This window comes from Amblyraja radiata, chromosome 33 (assembly GCF_010909765.2).
Source record: "Amblyraja radiata isolate CabotCenter1 chromosome 33, sAmbRad1.1.pri, whole genome shotgun sequence".
NCBI classification, from domain to species: Eukaryota; Metazoa; Chordata; class Chondrichthyes; order Rajiformes; family Rajidae; genus Amblyraja; species Amblyraja radiata.
Window position 1 is genome coordinate 1,829,171 of NC_045988.1, and position 23,376 is coordinate 1,852,546.

At 40.9% G+C, this 23,376-nt stretch overlaps 1 protein-coding gene across 2 annotated transcripts; it reads right to left on the reverse strand.

Annotated features, from left to right (window-relative positions):
• Positions 1-1,093: 1,093 nt before the first annotated feature.
• arcn1 (archain 1) lies at positions 1,094-22,166 on the reverse strand. Of its 2 annotated transcripts, XM_033049990.1 has the most exons (11): positions 21,991-22,166; positions 13,613-13,876; positions 11,535-11,714; positions 10,164-10,369; positions 8,714-8,761; positions 8,159-8,317; positions 6,230-6,395; positions 5,180-5,327; positions 3,785-3,893; positions 2,706-2,910; positions 1,094-1,740 (listed from the first exon to the last, which is right to left on the reverse strand). In XM_033049990.1, exons 1-11 carry the CDS (start codon positions 21,991-21,993, stop codon positions 1,651-1,653), a joined length of 1,578 nt encoding a protein of 525 aa, XP_032905881.1. In that variant the 5' UTR covers positions 21,994-22,166; the 3' UTR covers positions 1,094-1,650. The 2 variants fall into 2 exon arrangements, with proteins under 2 accessions (XP_032905881.1, XP_032905882.1); XM_033049991.1 differs by lacking the exon at positions 8,714-8,761 and having other exon boundaries at positions 1,133-1,740; positions 21,991-22,147.
• Between the last annotated feature and the right edge of the window lie 1,210 nt (positions 22,167-23,376).

The window sequence follows — 23,376 nt, forward strand, 5'->3', positions numbered from 1 at the left end:
AATATCAGCAGAGAATGAATTTTCTGGCTAATAATTGTTCACAACCAGTAACAGCAACATAATTTATAATTTCTAGATTTACTGCAGGATTTTGATCCACCCATGGGTTTAGTCCCCTGGGATTCCTCTCATGGCAGTCTGCAGCATTATTTTCCTTAAAGGCAGTCTTTGCTTCTGTCTTTCTGACTTGTCGTCGATAGCAGTAAACTTCCCCCAGTGGAGGGCAGTAGGGTAACACAGCTGTCGAGTTCCTGCCTTACAGCACCAGACACCCAGGTTCGGGCAAAGGAAATCTGCAAATTCTAAATGACAATCCCATCAAATTTCCTAAGGTGCATAATTCCAATTCAACATGAAGATGAACCAGACAGCCCTTCATGTTCTGAAGGAGGCGAAAACTTACCCAAGAGCATCAAGAGATGAGTGTAAACAGAAGCTGCAGAAAGGAAACGGATGGGGAACGTCCAGCACAACCCGAAATAAATCCTGAACACTAACTTTAAAAAATTGCCCAATTCCTTGATATTATTGTTTCAAGGTTGAATTACTACACAATTCAAGATTCAAGAATGTAGGAAGGAACTGCAGATGCTGGTTTAAACCAAAGATAGACACAAAAAGCTGGAGTAACACAGCGGGCCGGACAGCATCTCTGGAAAAAAAGAATAGGTGATGTTTCAGGTTGAGACCCTTCTTCTCCAGCTTGGAGAAGTCAAGTCACTTTTATTTATATAGCACATTTAAAAAACAACTCTCGTTGGCCAAAGTGGTTTACATTGGTGGAGGTACTAACATTTGAGAAGGGTCTCAAACTAAAACGTCACCTATTCCTTTTCTCCAGAGATGCTGTCTGACCCGCTGAGTTACTCCAGTTTTTTTGTGTCTATCAACAACTAAAACTCATGGATTTTGACAAAAGTGATGAGACCACTGCAATTCCACTGCCCACTTCACCCACTACCACTTGCCACACCAGTTCACAGGTTATTTCCGGGCACGTCACTACATTTTTGTTCGTACGTTCCCTGTATAATGATGAAAGTTTCCCGCTAGTGGTCACGACTAGCCCAGAGAGAAACAAACTGAAGCATCATTGTTTTACAATATACTTTTAATCATCTTAAAGATTACATTTTTTTTTTTTTAAAGTCTTTTTACATTGGAATGTTGTCATATTCCCTCATACATTTTACAGGGTTACAAAATCTGCTTCGATCATTTTTCATCCAAATCAAGGAACAAAAAAAAGGAAAAGAAAAAATAAATTTCACTTCACCTGGAAAACTAATTCAACAAAAAAAGAGTCTAAAAAGATAATTACAGCCAACGAGGCAATACAATGGGGGACAAGTGGAGCTGTGGTTCACATACGTGATGCTGTAGATGCAATCGAATGTCATCCCTCCCACCCCTCCCCTTTGAAAACAAAGACGTATTTACTTGTTGATTAATTAAAGTATTAATATCAAACTCTTTTTGTGATCCGAGAATAGTCAGCATGTTTGGACAACAGATAATAAACCACATCGTTCTGCAAGCACTCTGAATCTTCCCCCTATACACCGGACAATTCTATTTTTGAATTTTGCAGTCTATGTTCTTGTGTGCACCTGCTCTTCTTGTGTCTTCTGGATATTTCTTGTGTTGGTGTTACTGTATCTCGTATTTGTCAACCAAGAACATGGTTTCCAGGGAGAACCTCACAGGACTGTTGCTCTCAACATGATTTATTCCGCTCACCTATAGACACAAGGATATAAACTGTTATCCACAACATTCTCTCCATTTCTTCCAAAAACAAAACAAAAACAAAATCAGACAATAATCTACCCCTCGGGTAGCTTCTGGTTACTTCAGCTACAACTCTTCAGCTTCAGTGTGTAGGCAGCAAATCACAAGGACAATCACTGTAATCTCACACAAAAAGTGCACCTTTGGACAGTGAAACAGTGAAAATTCATGCAGATAATTTTTTATTGGGGAGAGTTCAAGTTCCAGAAATAGACACTAATCTTAAACTTATTATAGTTAATATTTGGTTTTAAGATCACTTGAAATTGTGGTGACTGCATGGCATTCAAAGTCACCAAGGATGGTAGACTGTTCTCTAAAAAGGTAATGGGTGGACTGGATGCTTTTTACATCAAGCATTGTCACCAATGAGAAAAGGTATTGATCTAAATTTGTACTCAACAGCGGCACTAGCAACATTTTAATGAGCATTTCTGGGTTATGAGCTTGAATATCTGCGATGTGGTTCGGGTAAACCAAACCACCATGTGTAAATTCACAACATACAGTGGACGCTAGATGGACATCATAAATACATGTAGACAATTAGGAAATTTGGACAATTTACAATCAACCTCTGAAGGGCCAACAGATTGTCCACTAAACCTAATTAACTGGTTGCATCCTAGAAATTCCTTCAGCACAAATTCTACACAGAGGCTGTGGAGGCCAGGTCCATGGATATTTTTTACGGCAGAGATAGACAGATTCTTGATTAGTACGGGTGTCAGGGGTTATGGGGAGAAGGCAGGAGAATGGGTTTGAGAGTGGAAGATAGATCAGCCATGATTGAATGGTGGAGAGGCCACGATGGGCCGAATGGCCTAATTCTGATCCTATCACATGAACAACTTGTAGGATATACCCGAGGGAGTTTCCCTGAATTGGTCTGGCATTTTAATAAGAGTTCATACCTGTATATTGCAGTAATTCTTTTTGGATACGAAGGACACATTGATTGGAAAGAAATCATTGGGTTGTCCTGGAATACTGAACTCCATGCTGCCAGACTTGTTTTTGGCGTCAATGACCGGCAGACACCACTCGAGTATGTTTTTTCGGCTGTCGTGGTGATACTCGCCTTCAAGTTCATTAATTAATAGAGTTCCAGCACCAGCCCTAGGTACAACAGAAGTGAACAGTCAATACAATGGGATCAGGGAAACAGCTATTGCTTTTGTACAATTGTTTGAATGTCTCGGCTACATTTCGAGCATTAATTAAAAAAATATATAATAATAAAAAAGGTACAAGACCAAGATGTCAAAAATCTAAAGAATCAGCAGGCAATATGGTGAGGTAGGGAGGGAACAATAGCTGTTCTGATCAGCCTGATACACTCTTTTGTTCAAGTAGGAACTGCAGATGCTGGAAAAATCGAAGGTAGACAAAAATGCTGGAGAAACTCAGCGGGTGCAGCAGCATCTATGGAGCGAAGGAAATAGGCAACGTTTCGGGCCGAATCCCAGAAGGGGTTCGGCCCGAAACGTTGCCTATTTCCTTCAGGGTTTCGGCCCGAAACGTTGCCTATTTCCTTCAGGGTTTCGGCCCGAAACGTTGCCTATTTCCTTCAGGGTTTCGGCCCGAAACGTTGCCTATTTCCTTCAGGGTTTCGGCCCGAAAAGTTGCCTATTTCCTTCGCTCCATAGATGCTGCTGCACCCTCTGAGTTTCTCCAGCATTTTTGTCTACACTCTTTTGTTCTACGCCAACTACATTGCCTCACTTGCAGAGTGGTTGGAGTTCTTTTAGAGAGGGAGCCACTACAATATACAGACGATCGCCATTGGTCATCTGACTGGATTAATGTTTGGAAACATATATTATAAAATATTTTCGCCGTATCTCAGAGCCAGTATTCCCGAAGCCAGGCACCATCTATCTCTCCTTAGTGAAACCGAGGCGACAGGAATATTGCTGCCAGTTACATCACAGGAATAATCAGAAAGTGAAAACAAACATTTCCAGTTGATTAAACAAAATAGAAAACTTACGGAAGTGGAATGGCGATGACCACATCATTTAGTTCCAGACTGCTCTCTTGCAACTCGTACTCAATGTTTACATCGCAGCCCGTGGCACTCTCTGAAGGCCAACAGTTAACTAATGCAGAGAGAGAAAGTAATGAAAGCACGTCAAAGACAACACCAATCTCTTAACTTTGAACCTCCTGCTTCGAAGCAGCTCAAGCCCCTCCACCCAAACAAATTACTCATTGCTGTAAACCCTCCCCAAAATCTTCTACATTTGAACTTAATGATTTTATATTATGAGACTTAGGGTTGCCAGTTGCAAGTAACAAATTGCACTACAGGCAGTCCCAGGATTATGCAACGGAACTGTCCATTAGCCAATCTCTTTGTGTGTCAGCCATGTGTACAGTAAACCCTGGTTTCAACACACCCCTTTATAAGGGGTTTCGGTTACAGCAGACAAAATCTGTTGTAGGCCAAGCTCGTTGTTTCATGAATAACCACTAGGTGGAAGGAGCAAATGGTGCTTTTGAACCACTTTATCTTCAGTTTAGAAATACAACATGGAAACACAAACTCCGCACCAACCACAATGACCCCTACACTAGTTCTCTCCGACACAGTAGGGACAATTCAGTGTGTAGGATAGAACTACCACAATGATGCTGTCTTTACTACAACATGGAAAAGACAAAGACATTGTGACAGTACTGTAAATATGAACCCCCTTATTCGGTTATGGTAGACAATAATATGTCTCGTTATATCGACAGGATGTTATATTGGCACCCATCCATCTGTGAGAGATGATGGTGCGGCTTTGACATTGCCCTGCATGGAGAGGGGAATGTTTCACCGGTGTTTGTCAGAAATGTCCACAGCAACAAATATCGTATGTTAAAATACAAGGGAGAATGAGTGTAAAGTGGGATTTTAAGTCATGTCATCCATGTCTCGAGGAACCCTTGTGTTTATAAGCAGCCACTGGAAAATGAAGGATTACTTCTTTAAATTCTGCTTCTTGGAGCAATTGTGTTTAATTTACCTCAAATTGCACATAGAGCATTTTAAATACGAAACACCCCAGGTATTCTGTAATCTCAGCAATTTTCCACTTTTACATCTGAAGAAGGGCCTCGACTCGAAACGTCACACATTCCTTCTCTCCAGAGATGCTGCCTGTCCCGCTGAGTTACTCCAGCATTTTGTGTCTTTCTTCACAATTTTACTCCATAGCACAAAAGGAGGCACAAGGCCTAGTGAATAAAATCTTAATCAAAAAGGAAGATCCAGGAGCTCATGGGAGTTAAGAGCAAAGAGTGATCAATCACCGCATGAAACGCTGAAAACATTTTCTTCTGCTGAGAGGAAGATGAACAAGCGGCAATGCTATTACAGGATTTTTTTTAAACTTACTGGTGAGGGGAACAAAGGTATCATCAGTGGTTTGCAACCTCCACTTCAGGACGCCAACATCATTATTTAGTGGGAAGGATTTTTCAGGGTTCTTTAAGCCGATCAACGATTCTGCAGTGAAAAGCTTCTTGTCCACATTTGGATGGGTCTGGATATAAAAATAAAATAATTTAAAACCCAACATCAATTACCTAAGCACAAATCAGTACAATCTGTGGTCCCAGTAAAGGGTTGCTCGACTAGGAGTTAAGAAGAAGAGTTTTGAATAGAGGCCCAGAAAATCGAATCTAATCTCTACCTTGCATCATGTTTGCAGTTTTGCATTGGAACCCATACTTAAAAATATGCAAATGAATGAACAAATAGTCTGAAGAAGGGTCTCGACCCAAGACGCCACCCATTCCTTCTCTCCAGAGGTGCTGCCTGCCCCGCTGAGTTACGCCAACATTTTGTGTCTATCTTCGATGTAAACAAGCTTCTGCAGTTCATTCCTTCATAATAATGTCAACAAATCTGCTCCAGTTTCAGGGTGATCTGCACACTTCCAGCTTTGGTCATGAGCACTGCCCTCCCCCCCACCCCCCCCCCACCATTGATTTTAATTGCCTTGATGTTATGACTGTGACCTTAGTTGCCAAGGCTCTAAGCCCTGAAGTTCTTCCCCTCTCAACCCTGCTGCCTCTGTACTTAAGGCAATATGTAAAATGAATGAATGAGTTTATTGGCCAGGTATGCACACATACAAGGAATTTGCCTTGGTGCTCCGCTCGCCAGTATTGATATGACATACAGTAACAATTAAGAATGACACATAAAACATTAAAACATTACAGTTTAAACATGTGAATGAAATCTACTCACAACTGAATTGCAGGTCACCTGTACATTAGTGGCTAGAGGACAAACTGGTTTTACAATTGCAAGACTGCGGCATTAAATATTTATTGGAATCAGCTGCCTTGCATGACTCGCTCTCTCCTCCCCCCCCCCCCCCCCCCGATTGCCACAAACAACTAAGATGCATTCTCACAGATACAGCATTACTTTTACCTGTAGCTGAATTCCTTTTTTATCATCATTCTCCACTTGAAGCCGAATTCTGCCCTGTTTCTCATCAGTGACTCGCAGCATGATCATGCCATGTACCTCCATGTTTTGCAGGCCACCATCCCGGCCGCATACCAACGTTATTTTCTCTTCAATCTTCAGATGTACGCTGCATCGGTTGCAAGGAAAATATTAACATCACCAGAACAATCTAAACTCCGCAAAAAAAAAAAATCTTTCTACGGCATGCAACGGATCAGACTGAAATACATCACTGGATTATGGACCTAACATTTGGCTTGAACACAGGCTGCTAACTTGGCTTGGGTTTGTTGACAAGGCCCTATGACCGCATTTGGACTTTTAACAGACGTAGCTTTTTGCTGCATACAAACCGAAGGCCCAAATTCCAATACCCAATGAGGTAGGACAGGCACAATGGATTTTTTTTCTAATTTTACATTACTTGGGTCATCAGGAAAACAAACTGGTGCCAAAGGATTAGATCCATTGGGCAGCATTAGTAAGTAATGCCAGCTAAACTGGTGGAGTATCACCTTTTCAATGTATTAAAGCTCAATAGGATTTCAAATTCAGAGACACCTTGTACCTTTTACCACCAGGGTGCTTTACACTTAGTTTCAACGCTCTGCAACCTCAAATTAATTTGAACCAACATGGCCAGTATCCTGCTGCAATAATCTATTGGGTAGTAAACACGTGGGGGAATTTTAAAGCATCCTTTAATGACCTCAGAGCATTTTTTCTACTTGCTATAATGAAAATTAGACAGAAGCACTGCAGTAGACAGCTTTGAAAATTCGATGATCAGTCACACATACAACACACATTGGTCACTGCAACGAGGTGTTTTTTTGAGCGTGGCCTCACATCAATTACACTGCTGCTGGTGAGAACATCAGTGCTCGGCAATCCATCTTGTCATTTCCCCTGATACAACACTGACAAGTGAAAAGAGTTATATTGCTTGATAATGTGTCAGAAGTAGATCCACAATTTTATTTCAGTGTCATCATCATCAGGTGCAATTAAAGTTAGCCCTGCTTTGCTCCAAGATCCCTTTGTGCATCAAGCTCCACAACTGAGAGGAGAGTCAACAAATCACCACCAACTCAGGATGAAAAATAGTTATTTAATCAAACCTGTGCCACACAGAGGTATATACAGTGGGTAAATGGAACAAGCTGCCAGCGGAGGTAGTTGAGGCTGGGACTATCCCATCGTTTAAGAAACAGTTGGACAGGTACATGGATAGGACGGGTTTGGAAAGTTATGGGGCAAGTGGGACTAGTATAGCTGGGATATTGTTGGCCGGTGTGGGCGAGTTGGGCCGAAGGAACTGTTTCCACACTCCATGACTAATCCTGGTAACTCACTGGTGAAACTTATCAGAATCACCTTCTCAGGCACTTCCTGTGTTTAAAAGATAGAACTGTGTTGCACGTCAGCTGGCTAATTCATAGCATCATGGTGCAAGCGAAAAATGGAGCCAAATGTAAGGATGGTCTTTCACTGATGGATAAAAGTAATAAAAACACTATGAAGTAGCGACTTCTTTCATTTTCCTTGGATTAGTTCCATGAGGGTCATATCCACCAAATGGCAGAATCCAAACTGCGATTCAGGGACCAGCTCTTTAGCCACTGGTTTGGCAACATACATGCGTAACAGTCAGCAGAGAAACCATTCTGCTGTTATTACAGTCGGGCTGGTCTCTATTCTTTAAAACGTTTGCGATTAACGTAACTGAGGCACCCTGGGAATAATGTTGTTTTCTAGTTGTGCGTGATGAGACAGTGGATGTATGGTTGATAAACATGGCTTAACAGTGACAAGAAACTGTGCAAGATGAAAATACATCACCTGTGGAAAAATATATATTTGGATAGTGTACAGAGAAACAAAACCCACCTTTCTACGTTAATGGGAGGTGACAACACTTTAGCTGCTTCTGACAAACGCTTTGTCGAGGAACTGATTTGTTCTCCTTCTAGCTTCAGTTTATCTACGAAATTCTCCACATCTTTTCCTTTTGCTCCAAGTTTTAAGGCTTTGCTTGGACCAGAAGGTCTGAGGAAACAAATGGAGATGTTTTTATGTTAGAGTTGGAGGATTAAACCTTAGGTTTAACAATGAACTCAATCAGCTTACCATTTGACATGCCAATATTTTCATATTTACCTATGTAATTCTACCGGTTTTCCCAAACAATAGATGTTAACTTTTGACTGTTGTGACATTGCAGCACTTTTCCCACAAATGTGCTTGGTACAGTACACGAATTATACCAATGTATATCTGTAAACATTTTTTAAGTCTACTATGCACACAGTGACACCACAATCAAGCCAAGATAAGCAGAAGAAAACAAAAAGGGCCTTCAACTCAATAGGCTACTGTGTACTGGGTGTTGCAGGAAGGGCCCCCTTCCCATGCATTACTGAGAGCAATTGAAGCACACCGTACCTGATTATATATAAACCAGCTTCACACGCAAGACCTGCTGCATCAGCCCTTAATCCACAAGAGAACACAAGTGATAATGGGTTTAAAATGGCACAGGTTTGATCCATAATATATAACAACTAACATATTTTGTTTTACAAACTGAAACAGGCCAAGGAATAATTAACTCTTAAAGGCTACCCTACAGTACGAAATGTAAGCGTCTCAGCCGGCTGGTAAGGAAAGCTGCAGAGGCAAAAACACCATTATCTCTTCACTCAAGTGATTTCAGACACATTCAACATCTAATTCTTTAAAAGATTTTGTTTTTAAAAGCCACTGTTGCCAATCTGTCCGTCATGGACCAGACTTCAAATATATATTTGCTTGATTTGGATGCTCTTGAACATCAGCTCAAGAATGACTCAAACTTAAAGTTGAAAGTCAAAATAATTGAACAGGAAGGATATCAGGGTTCTTTGTAAAATGTTCCTTAAGCTGACGATGTACACATCATGGGAGATCATTGCATGCCAATATTCTGTTATATATTGAAACCTATACAACTCATCTCCCAAATATAGAATTCAGAAGATAAAGCACGCACTGAAAGCAGCAAAGCTCTAACAGTAACTGTCAGTATTCTCACAAACATACCAGACACAAAACGCACATCCCTCTAAAAATCAAAACGCAGGTCATCTCCAAGAAAGTCAATTAGCTGTAAACCCAGGAAGGGAATAGAAGTTGACTTTGCAGACAAGACTTAATAGTTTTAAGCATATAAAATAAATGACACTGCTTTGTTCAATAGCAATTACAATATGGTAATAGTACCAACTGTTTTATGTCAAATTCAGGAAGCCAGAACATTGATAAACCTGAAGACACACCGACTTTTCTGTTTAGCCACTTATGTGCAGTTACAAGGTAGTGTGGTCGAAATGTTCTAACAATTCCTCTCAAAAGTCCAAATGTCCACCTCACTGGGCCATTTCCATTCCAAATTCTCACTTTGAAATTAACACAATCTAAATTGTCTTCCAAGTCTCCACCATGCAGCTTAATGAAAATGGAACTCCTATCCTTCGAGACTCCTGTCACTCCAATAGGTTTTTTGAAGCGCAAAACTGAGCACATTTCTCCAATATTTTGATTTATCTTGGAGCAGCAGATATATTTAATATATATTTATTATAAAATCAGTGATCACTATCCTTGTCACTGAAATTGAAAATAAGGGCAATTAATAAAAAGTGCATAATGCATGGCAGAAGTATAAAAGCATACATCACTGATGGTGTGTCCAATCTCACACAGGACTGATACAAAAAAAAAAACACACAAGAATCAGTCACATTCACGCAACAGACTTAGGACAGATATTCTTAAGGTCCAATCAGCTTATTCGTGGGAAGATAGTTTCCTGTATTAATTAGACCACATGGAGCACCAGTAAGTGGTCACCCACCTCATCACTGACGGTGTCATCTTTGGTTTCTCTGGTTCAATGATGGTGTCTGTTATCATGGAGGCTGCAGAGTTGCTGGAGATTCCTCCACTACCAAAGCCTCCAAACCCAGAGGTCTTCTTGCCTTGTCTTTCTGCGTCTCTGCGAGCCTGTTGCAATTCCTTGGCCTTTCGGCGCATCTCTGCTTTTGCTTCACGTTCTTGCGTCTTAAAAGGAAATGCAAATAAATTTACATAGCCCAGACTTGAAAGGTTTGCATATACTACATAGAATATGGATCGTAAATATGGCTTTCATTTTTTAATATTGTGTCCAGCAGGCAACAAGTGGATTATTTTGGAGTTGAAAAATGTCTTGGTATTTTGGGGATCCATGCAACACTGGCAAGGCCTGCCTTTATTGCCCATTCCTACACCAATGGCTTCTTGATCTATTTCTTCTGACTAGAGTACAAACACAGAGGCTCGGCAAGAAAATTCCAGCATTTAGACCCAGAGATGTTAAAGGTTTGTGACACATTTCAGTCAGGATGCGACACGACTTTGGGGCAAGAGACTTTGAGATGTAACACCTGTCCCCATACCCTCTCCCTCACCTCCAATCAGGGACCCCAGCAGCCCTACCAGGTGACACATCTGGATTCACGTGCACCTCCTCTAACCTCACCTACTGCAATCAGTGTTCCCGTTGTGGGCTCCTGTACATCGACGAGGCAGAGTATAAACTTGGTGACCGCTTTGCCAAACACTTGCACCCGGCCTGCTGGAACTCTTGGTTGTTAAGCATTTTAATTCCCATTCCCACACTGACCTTTCTGTCCTGGGCCTCCTCCATAGCTAGTGTGAGGCCACATACAAACTGGACCAACAGCACCTCGTATTCCGCTTTGGTAGCTTACAACCCAACGGTATGAACATTGAACTTTCTGATTTTAACTAACCCACAATAGTCTTCTTCTTCCTCCCCTTTCTCTCCTCCTCCTCCCCTTCTCCCCCTTCCCTTGCATCATTTAGAATGGATACCCAATTCGCAACTATTTATTTTTTCAGCCTCACACCTCTACATCTCTGGCATCATCCAGCAATCTACATATCAAATAACCCTCTCGCCTGTGTTCAACTATTACCGGTTGGGATCTGTCCAACCCCTCCTCTCTATTCTTTCTTTCCCACCCCCTCCTACAATCAGCCTGAAGAAATATTCCAACCCAGAACTTCACCTATCGATGTTCTCCAGGGATGCTGCCTGACCCGCTGAGTTACTCTATCATTTTATGCCTATCTTTGATTCAGAAGAGTTTGATATCTAATCTCCTCCTACTTAGTTTTAAAAGTTTGACTGAACCATCAGGATTCTTTTTATCTTGGTTACCTCTCGAACAGCACGGAAAACTTTTTCTTCGTGGGAATCCATTTCTGTGAATGTTCTGATCTGGGCAAGATTGACATTTTCACGGTAGCCCAATGCCACAATCTCATCAAAGGCAAAGATTAGGTCAAAACAATGTTCTGATATCTCACTCTCTTCCAGCACTCTGCAATACTCTGGAATCTACAAAACAAAAAGCAGTTGATCCAAACGCCTTTAAGACAGACAAAAATAATCAATTTTAATGGGGTTTAGTCAGAATATTACTATGGCTGTGGTTTGTGAACTTTTTACTAGCTTTCTATGAATTTAAATCAGTTAGACTTTGGAAATAAATATTATAAAGGGAAATAGAAAGCAACTCCTTTGATCGTAGCAAATGTTAACTGAATACAGTATCATAAACTGATACAGATCAGAAGGGGCTCCATTATATGTATACCTCCATTCAGGGCTTGTATCCAAAATCACCAACACTACAAAATCAGCAAGGGGTTGCTAAACACAAGGTAAACCATTTCTAAAACTAAATTTGCTTAGCTCAAGCATTCTCCAATTTTCTAATAAATCAGGCAAAAATAGAGTTGTACAACACATTCACCTAAACTATATTAACTCAAATAAGCTTTCTAATCTTAAAGATTATATCTGATATACTATGCATAATGTTATTTAAAACAGGTCCAAATCCCACTCTCATGTCTTTACCCCCATCACTTTTTAGAAAATTTAAGTAACAATATCTCTTATTCCAGAATCACAGCCTATCTTATACTGGTTCTTCAAATGAAACATTGGCAAATCTTTCTTGAACAGTCATTCCTCAATTATCTTTCAGAGTTGAAAGTTGTCTCAGACACCTTGAGTTCCAGAACATCTGTTTACAGCTTTACCCTTGGATACTAAAGATCAGTCACAAGTATTATTTTAACTAATGTCCATGGAATTAACTCCTCCTTATACCTCGAGACCGATCTCTAGTAGTTTAGTTTTGGCTACTAAACTACTCTAGAGAAATAACTTGCCTTCAAATGACCCAATTTTCAGATCTTTCATTTGAAATTTTAGTTGATTTGACTATTTTTAAATTGCATGCTGACATCACCGACGCAATTCTTCAATCAAGAAAGGAAATTAATTGGGAACTAGAGTAAAATGAAATTAGTTCTACAGTGTAATGTAGTGAATACTTCAGTGGGAAATTCACAAGTGAATATTTTATAAGCAATCAGGAACTGGGCAAGACATATACATAATAATATTGCATTTTTAAAAGGTATTGTTTGAGAAATATGCCAAGAGAAAACACTTCCTGATATTAAATGCCTGCACAAAATGAGACAGAATAACACCAGATTTTTGATGGTGTAGAAAAAAAAAGTTGTCATGAAAAACCCTTGTATTGTAACAAAACACTATACATATTTTGTGCCGCAAAACATGGATGGATGGCAAGAGAAAGCAAACATAGACTACTTTTACTTTTCTTTGCTGCCACTATTAAGGTATAACACCTTCTAAGCTAAGCTAGTTTACGATATTACTGGCACAATTATAGCTAGCAATACAGATTGGATATAAAACTTATGATGTGGTCAGAATCTCACAAACAGCTGATTCTGAAGAGTCAGCAAAGTTAATCTAAATCTCAAAATACACATACACCAACAGGACAGCCATGCTTAAAACTACTAAAAAATTGTTTTTGAATTTTAATCCCCCCCCCCCCCCCATCATATTTATCTTTAAAATACACCCGCTTGTCCCCATCTCAAATGGTAGATCCAGCAGCACAAATCTATCTTCCATTTTTCACGTTAGAGAGAGTTTTATATCATCAAATAACTTGCGGATATTTCAGGATCAGTCTATAAAAACATTTGAACCTATCATATATGAAGCACAAATACAAAGGTAACAAGGATAATAGAATTGCTGGTGTACGAGAGGATTTTTTACAAATTAATTTGTATCAATAAACTTTATTTATCCCAGGAGAGAAATTGATAGAATGCATATTCTAAAATTCAATCCAGTGCATTTCACTTTGCGCACACTAATGGCTTGTTTATTGGTCTTACCACTCGAGAGAATAGGCGGAGTGTTTCCAAATCTTCTAGGATGTTGCTATTTTTAGTTGTGATCAACACCATGTAGAGTTTTTCCAGTGGCTGGTAAACGTACCGCACACTCTCCGTCTCCACAAATGTGTGCTGTTTCCCAGTGTTCATGAGTTTCGGGAATGCTGCCAGCAAGCCTTCAATACGAGTCCGTGTCATTTCTACAAACTGGCGTGAGACAATTGCCTTCCCGGCCTTGGTGCAGACAGCTGTAGCCAACAGCACCTAGAGTGTGGAGGCAAGCAAAAACACAATAGGGGCAAATTTACACCATACAGTAAACTCGGTACAGTGGGTTTTTTTTAAATTATATTTTTCCTGCAGCTCAGATATAGGATACAAAATACATCAAGGGAAAAGAGGAAAGCTGGGACATGACTGATAGAAACATAGAAAATAGATGCAGGAGTAGGCCATTCGGCCCTTCGAGCCTGCACTGCCATTCAATATGATCATGGCTGATCATCCAACTCAGTATCCTGTACCTGCCTTCTCTCCATACCCCCCGATACCTTTAGCCACAAGGGCCACATCTAACTCCCCCTTAAATATAGCCAATGAACTGGCCTCAACTACCTTCTGTGGCAGAGAGTTCCAGAGATTCACCACTCTCTGTGTGAAAAGACTGATGGAAACATTATAACCCAAAATTCCTCGCAACAGATGCGATAAATACTTTTTCCCTTGGAACAAGGAGTTCACTGTGGATTGTCAATTTCATTTGTTCTTTAGCACTAATGTGGTGCTGCATTTTTGCAAGAAATCATTGTGCACAATCCTGAGCATAACTATTCTATAATGTTAAAGTATCAAAGTTGCCACTACACAAACTTAAAAACATAACTGGTCTTGGATTCAGTTTCCAGGTTATATCTATTCAAGAGAAACAGGATAAGATGCTTGTAAAAACCAAACTAACAAATTCTGGATCCAAAAAAAGAATATTCAGCACTTCTATTCCCAAAGTTGTTTTAAAGCCATTTAATATTAATAAGACAATGTTAAATGCATTAATTGGTCAAGAGAAAGAATATAGAATTTCCAATCCTCAGCAAACTAACAGCAAGAGAGACCATCTCCAGCCATGGTCTTCTGAGCTATTGTAGAAGCATTTTCACTCGCCCAATGGATATTCTGGCATATAACCAGCAACTGAAAGTGTACACAAGTAACCAGAAAGTATTAGAACAAAAACATTTGTATAGCAGCAGTTTGAAAATGTACAATAAAGCAAATATTCAAATATATTTGTTGTAAAAAACGTTCCTGATTGAAAATTTCACAGGCAAGGCACTTTTAGAACTGGCTCAAAGAAATTGACATCATAAACAACGAGCTGTAGTTATAAATAAAATCCCACAAAAAAAGAGAATCATTTCCCAGACCTTGCTGTTTACAGTATCATGATCAAACTAGCTATTCTGCATGAAGGAGTCTGCACAATGCCATCATAAACTGGCAAGCCAATTCTCACTCAATACAACAACTATAATGTAACAATGATTATGAATCCTAGCCAATTTTGATTGCGAGGAAACATTTTTACCCTGCATATACCTTTCAGTCGTGAAGAATATGCTACCATAAATAAATTTCTCAAACCATGGACCATATCTTCCCATTCCCTTCTCTTGGATTCATCTATGACTTTGTAAATCCAGCAATTATCCATTAACAGCAAAACACCTGTGCCTTTAATAGTCGAGTAGGTAAACAGAAAATTTATATTTGAGGCTCAGATCTGATGAAGCGTATTGGACCTAAAACAAACTCTTTCCACAGATGCTGCCCGACCCAGCAAGTATTTCCAGCATTTTGTCATTTTCTTTCAGATTTCCAGCATCTAATTTTTTTTCCTATCTTCTACCTTTTGTTACTTCTGCATTAGGAATGGGTAATACCAAATATTTACACACACATTAATGACTGCCATGTTTAAGAGGGAACTGCAGATGCTGGAAAATCGAAAGTAGACAAAAATGCTGGAGAAACTCAGCGGGTGAGGCAGCATCTATCCAGCGAAGGAAATAGGCAACATTTCGGGTTGAGACCCTTCTTCAGACTGATGTGAGGGTGGGGAGGGGGAGGGGGCGGGAAGAAGAAAGGAAGAGGTGGAGACAGTGGGCTGAGGGAGAGCTGGGGAGGAGAAAGCCGGGACTACCTGAAATTAAAGAAGTCAATGTTCATACTGCTGGGGTGTAAACTGCCCAAGCAAAATACGAGGTGCTGCTCCTCCAATTTGCGGTGGGACTCACTCTGGCCATGGAGGAGGCTCAGGACAGAAAGGTCGGATTCGGAATGGGAGGGGGCGTTGAAGTGCTGAGCCACCGGGAGATCAGGTTAGTTATTGCGAAACGAGCGGAGGTGTTGGGCGAAGCGATCGCCAAGCCTACGCTTGGTCTCACCAATGTAGAGCAGCTGACACCTAGAGCAGCGGATGCAATAGATGAGGTTGGGGGCGGTGCAGGTGAACCTCTGCCGCACCTGGAAAGACTGCTTGGGTCCTTGAATGGAGTCAAACGAAAAGTTGTAACGGGTAAGGACCAGCTCCGCTAGGCGGAGGAGTGTATCAGTAGGCGGGGATTGGTTGGTTCAGCGGTCGAGGAAGAAACGGAGGGCTTTAAGACCCTCCTGGTGGGGGATGGATGTGTAGAGTGACTGGACATCCATGGTGAAGATGAGGGAATGGGGGCCTGGAAAACGGAAGTCATGGAGTAGACGAAGATCGTGTGAGGTGTCTTGAACATGGGTAGGGAGGGATTTAACCAGCAGAAACAATGGACTGCCAGGTCAGTCTGGTTTGTGGATTTTGGGGAGAAGGTAAAATCGGGCCGTGCGGGGTTGGGGAACGATGAGGTTGGAGGCTTGGGAGGGCAGGGAGCCGGAAGTGATGAAGTCAGTGATAGTGTTAGAGATAGTGGCCTGGTGCTCGTCTGTGGGGTCATGGTCCAAGGATAAGTAGGAGGAGGTGTCTGAGAGTTGGCGCGTGGCCCCAGCCTTGTAGAGATCAGCGCGCCAGACTACCACGCCACCTCCCTTGTCAGCAGGTTTGATCACCCAGTCTGGGTTGTTGCAGAGTGAGTGGAGGGCTGTACGTTCAGGGGGGGAGAGGTTAGAGTGAGAAAGGGGAGAAGTTGATGCGGTATGACTGCCATGCTGCTTTCACCACACTCCACCCAACAGAATAATGAGGGCAATGTTTAATTGGCAAATTGGCACCACTCAATCACACCGACTACGTTCAATTTTCCTCTCCCCCGATAGACAAGTATAGAAAAGTCAAACTCCCTCTAGAAAAACAATATCAGGTATTGTTATTCATGTTGGATTACTAGCGATATTGACCGTGATAGTTTCATTTCCACAAATAATTTATCAAGCATCAGATGTTACATAACTTTAACAGAGTTAACGTCCAACTGTTATAAAACCGTTTGAAGAAAAATTAGTTAACAATGAAAAATTTTCTGTGTTAAATATCATGGAAATCATTTTTGAAGATGAAATATCATTGGCTCTTTCAGAATATTTAGGTTCGTGATCAGATCACGTGTAGGATTCAACTTCTCCCATGCCTGGAGTGCTTTGTTTAGGCAGAAGAACAAGTGACGGCACAACCAAACCTTAATTAATTTAAGACTTGCCTAGTCATACACATCACTACTATTACACTTGTTCCGTACACTCAAGCCCACAAGGAACTGGATGTTGCATTCCTAGAAAATGGTCCATGTTGGAAATTTCTGGAATGCAAAACCGAGTCATCTGTGCCTGTATTAAGACACAAGTTGAAAACATTTGACATTTATTTTTTTCTGTATCTCAATTATTTTGGGTAGTTATTTATGAATTTTGCAATCATTCATTCAGAGATAATGTCAGAAAAAGCACTTCAGCCCGATGACAAAAAAGCAATACAATTCTGGAACTCTCCCTAGAAAAACACTATTTAGGCTATGGGTCAACCCAAAATGTAGTTTGAGAAGATTTCTTTATCCTTCACTAAACAAAACAAAAAGATCAAGCAAAGGTACATTTACATCAGCTGTGACCGAATGTGATTGTACAATAGCTGAGTGATGAATGAGCCTTCATTCATTAAATCAGTTCATTTCCAACTTACAAACTGTTCTCAGGAGTGGAACCTGAAGACTGCCTGTGATATAAAATTAAAGATTTTGTTTCAATGTTTAAAGAATATAAACTGCATCATTTCAAAGCACTATCTCCTCGTCTCAGTGACTGCAAACATGAAGCCAAACGTTTAGGGGATCAAGTCATAGTCCAGGCCTCAAATGAGAAACATCACCATTCATTTCATTTAACAACATTTATCCTTCAACTAATACCCTTATAGATAATTTCTTTCATATGGGGACAAGTTTTTGCATACTTTGCTATTTAATCAAAATCTCTGCATTCTAGCCACAGAGCAAATAATACAAAATGTATCACTACTTCCTTACACATGTGGACAAGTTCAATCTGTGTCTTTCATATGGCTCATCAAAAAACTATGTACACAGGAGGGTCGCAGCTACTTTGTATCGAGGGGTACAAAGGATACTTCTAAACCCATCTAAACCAACCTCTTTACTAGCTAAAGGTACACAAAATTGCTGGAGGAACTCAGCGGGTGCAGCAGCATCTATGGAGTGCACTCCATAGATGCTGCTGCACCCGCTGAGTTCCTCCAGCAATTTTGTGTACCTTCGATATTCCAGCATCTGCAGTTCCCTTTTGAACTCTTTACTAGCTAGCCTAGCTTGGCCTCTAATCCCCCAGAAGAAATGAAAATGGGTTGTCAAAAGATTAGATACTGTATACCATAGCCATAATTTTATCAAGAGACATGCGATTTAAAAAATCTACCAGTCATGACAGTTAACAATGAAAGATTTAACAGTGAAATGCACTACAATGTCAATTCCCAATGCAAAACACTATATCCGTCGCCTGGTAGAGTACGAGTTTCAATTGCAGTCTGCACCTAGGTACAAAATCTTAAATTGGTAAATCCAGATAATTCAATACGTCAATTGTTTAAGAACAGTGTACTATGGTGTGCCAGAATGACCACATTTAATGTCAACAAATCAAAATTATCTGAAGAATTTTCCCTTTTCAGCAGGCCTTCGGTGGGTAGGTGATGGGTATTATATATTTCTGCATTGACCTCCAGTTATTTATCCCCCATAAGCGAAGATATTCTCCACATCTACTCTCATTACATTAAAGACTTGGCAAACCAAAACAACCCCCCCCACCAAATAATCAGATTTCTCTTTATGAAAGAAGGTTTCAACCTATTCAGTCTTTTAAAACTTCTGAAACAATTCAATAGCTCTGATCAGTCAAACACAGCAAGCAAAGCACAGGTGACCCCGCATTACAGCAGATCCAATATGGAAACTTTCCATATAGAATTTACAAATTCGACTAAAAATCTGGGAAACAGAATTAAAATATGTACTCTTACAAAATCTGTCAAAGAGTAAACAAATATATTTTTTTTTTCCCCCAATTCATTTTTTGACAGATGTGCAGATGATGCAGTTTTGGTTAAGGAAAATGTGAGAGACCATTTTCTAGGAACACAACCCCCTCATGATGCAGGGGTCACCCGTATTACAGACATTCGTCTGCACAACCGGTGGCTCACTTTGCTACTGTTTGCTTAAAAATGTAGCTTTGTCAGAGTTAATTAGCACCGCCAGCCAAATTCAGTCATACTGTCATGGTCTTTAAATATGCATTAACTAACATATGCAAAGCAAAATATGTAAAACCCAGATAGCTTCCCACAAAGCTCAAGTTATGCAAGACAAATTATATCACATATGTGAAAAAACAGACAGGCTCTTACTTAACAATATTATTTGACATGTCTTCCTGAACTTGTGGCATGAAAATAGAAAAATAATTTGTCAGTCACTTTGTCCCTCAAACCTGACCTAAATATTCCACAACAGTCAAGACTGGTCAATAAGCAACAGGCTGTTCTGTGCCCATATCCAAAACCCCCAATATTCACCAGAGCTCCATCATAAAGATTAACAACCAAACATTTTCCTAATGACACAAAATAAAGAAAACTGCATTCTCATCATCACCTTCTTCTCTTTTCTGAAATACCACAATTCTTGCTTCTGGGGTTCTCTAAGTGCCAGGTGTTTAGAAGCGGCAGACTTCTTTGGGAGAATTGCTTAAACAATATGAAGATAATCCAACTCAGAAAGTGGTCCTATTGGACATTGTACTGGGGAACAAGTGTGATCCAAATTTTAACTCCGTAAGTTTTAAGATAGTTACAGATAAGGATGAAAGTGGTCCTAAAGTGAAAGGGCTACATTGGGGAAAGGAACAGGAAAAAATACATTTGGAATAATTGTTTGGTTGTAAATCCACATATGATAAGTGGCAGTCTTTTAAAGGCCTGTTGTTTAGTGACCAAAATGGTCCTGTGAGATGAAAGGTGAGAATAGTATGGTTCGAAAATCTCAAATGACAAGAGATATTCCAAGTTTAGTCGAAAAGAAACTTGTGCAAAGTTTAGGAAACTAAAATCGGACAAGGCCCTTAGGATAAAGGAAACAGGAAAGAAGGAATTAGGAAAGCTTAAAGGGGACATGTCATGTCCTCAGCAAGTAAGATTAAAGAGAATCCCAAGACATTTTGTACATGCATGAGGAGAAAGCTGGTAGATCCACTCAAGGGTAGAGGAGAGAATTTATAAGAAGGTACACAAAATTGCTGGAGGAACTCAGCGGGTGCAGCAGCATCTATGGAGCGAAGGAAATTTATATATATAGAGCGAAGGAGAGAATTTATAGATGGGGCCAGAGGAAGTGAACAATACTCATTACAGAATTTTGTATCTGTATTCACTAAGGAAAAGGATGGATGACAATTAAATCAGACAAGGGCATGGTGATATTTTAAGGCATGTAAATATTAAGGAAGTGTTGGAGTGTCTTGAAAAATGTTGAAGAGGACAAGTGGCCAGGGTCTGATTGAATTTATCCTAGGATATTGAGGGAGGCAAGGGAAGGGGGCAATGGGACAATTAGAGTTGGATAAATGCCGACCTCAACGTATACTTAATTTACACCAGCTGTGAAGATGCCATCCAAAATGCCCAATATTTACTGCCAATGGCAGGAAACAAAATTAGTGCTAAAAGCATGAAAATGTACATGACCATATGTTTAAAACCAGTTGCAATTTTGAATTCCAAGTCAAACATTTTGTTCCCTTAAATTTAAAGATGAAAATCTTAATCCGCATTTTAACAAATGACAAATGGTGGAATTTCATCACCCCGATGCACTTCTCCCCACCGTCAACTTGATACTCAAAAAAAGTGACAAAGCCAACATGAAAAATTAAATAATTATACTTTAGGTTATATAGATTGTCAATACTAACACAAGTGAATTAACAAATAAATGAACCATGACTAGATCTGCTTTTTCGCAATGCACTGTATGATGATGTGTCATATCCACACCACACAGGGGGAAAAAATGCCAGTCCTCTTGTTACTTACTCGATGCTGAAAGGAGTGTGTTGAGGGGGACCCAGAAGGCACAAACATCTAATATAAAAACCAAGACTTAAATACAGCATTTGTTGCCAATATTTCAGAATCCTTAACTTCTGTCAAGTTAAGCAATCACTTTGGATTAAGCAACCTGCTTAAAGAAAAAATATATTTGTATTGCAATATTTCAGTAATTTCTTCTTAGTAATAGGAGAATGCTAAAGAAATACATGATTAAGAAGTGAAAGCCGTATTCAACATAACCCTTAAAGAGGACTGGCTTGAGAAGTGAAGCGTCCAGGTCCACTTAAGGATATGTCAAAGAGTATTTCAAAGCAATTCAGCTAAAGGGGGAGGATGCTGGTTTGCACCGAAGACACAAAAAGCTGGAGAAACTCAGCCAGACAGGCAGCATCTCTGGAGAAAAGGAATAGGTGACGTTTCGTGGTGGAAACAAAACACAAGGGGCCTCCTCTCCCGAAAAATAAAACCCCAGCCGAGGTTCGGTTCCATATTTGACACATACATTGTCTCAGTCCTCTCCCATCCACTATTGAAACTCCCAACGAGTATGGTTTAAACAATAAAGGTGAACTCGGGCCTTAGATTAAATTAAAGCTGGTGTTGAAGGTGTTGCCGGGCAGCAGGAGCGGCGATGGGGGAAGTGAGAGCAGATTCCAACTCTTTGTGGAGACCAAATATACTGCGGCCTAGTGACACAGGCTCGGCGCCGGGCCCGGGCCCACTCCCTCCCTCCAGCGCTCAACACACACTACACTCACACCGGCCCGCTTACCATCTCCGCGACGTCTGCGAGCCTCTTCTCGAGATGGCGGAAGGTGGTGTGGCGGCGGTGGGGGGGGGGGGGGGGGGAGTGGAGGCGGCAGGCAGGTAATCAGGCAGTCAGTCAGCGCCCGGAATATGGCAGCGGCGGCGGCGGCGGCGGCCACGTCTCCAAGCGGAAGCGCGCACCCCGCCGGGTCAGAGGGCAGCGCCACATTCCCACTCACTGACTACACTCACACACACTGACTACACACACAGAACACAGGCAGGGAGGCAGGCTGCAGGTATATGTATACACACACACTGACTACACACACATACTGACTACACACACACATACTGACTACACACACTGACTACACACACACACACTGACTACACACACACAGAACACAGGCAGGGAGGTAGGCTGCAGGTATATGCAAAGATCCTATAGCAGAGCTATAGGATTTTTGGGTATATGTATACACACACACTGACTACACACACACAGAACACAGGCAGGGAGGTAGGCTGCAGGTATATGTATACACACACTGACTACACACTCACACACAGAACACAGGCAGGCTGCAGGTATATGTATACCCACACACACATATATAATATAATATACACATACACACATATATATTTACACACACACACACCTCCAGTTTAAATTCCATTTGGAATATTTTGGAGGACCGAGAAACCAAGAAGAACCAAGAACACAGGCAGGGAGGCAGGCTGCAGGTATATATATACACACACATACATATACACATACACACACATATATTTACACACAGGCAGGGAGGAGGCAGAGTCCAGGTTGCTTCAATCATTATATGGTAGTTGAGGCCAGTTCATTGGCTATATTTAAGAGGGAGTCAGATGTGGCCCTTGTGGCTAAAGGGATCATAGAAACATAGAAAATAGGTGCAGGAGTAGGCCATTCGGCCCTTCGAGCCTGCACCGCCATTCAATATGACCATGGCTGATCATCCAACTCAGTATCCCATCCCTGCCTTCTCTCCATACACCCTGATCCCTTTAGCCACAAGGGCCACATCTGACTCCCTCTTAAATATAGCCAATGAACTGGCCTCAACTACCTTCTGTGGCAGAGAGTTCCAGAGATTCACCACTCTCTGTGTGAAAAATGTTTTTCTCATCTCGGTCCTAAAAGATTTCCCCCTTATCCTTAAAAGGGGGGGATATGGAGAGAAGGCAGGGATGGGATACTGAGTTGGATGATCAGCCATGATCATATTGAATGGCGGTGCAGGCTCGAAGGGCCGAATGGCTTTGACTCTGACATCGGGAGGGGAATGGGGAGTGCAGGGGAGAGATAAGTTTTTGCCTTCCATCACAGCGAGGAGGAGATGCGCTGTGATGGATGTTTGTGTAAATT

Bases quoted from the DNA above. Each gene is read 5' to 3' on its own strand.
- arcn1 (XM_033049990.1), bottom strand. The intron at 6,396-8,158 runs GTGGGTTTTGTT...CAACCGATGCAG, and splicing joins CCTCCCATTAACGTAGAAAG to CGTACATCTGAAGATTGAAG. The intron at 5,328-6,229 runs GTAAAAGTAATG...TTTTATATCCAG, and splicing joins AAAAAGGAATTCAGCTACAG to ACCCATCCAAATGTGGACAA.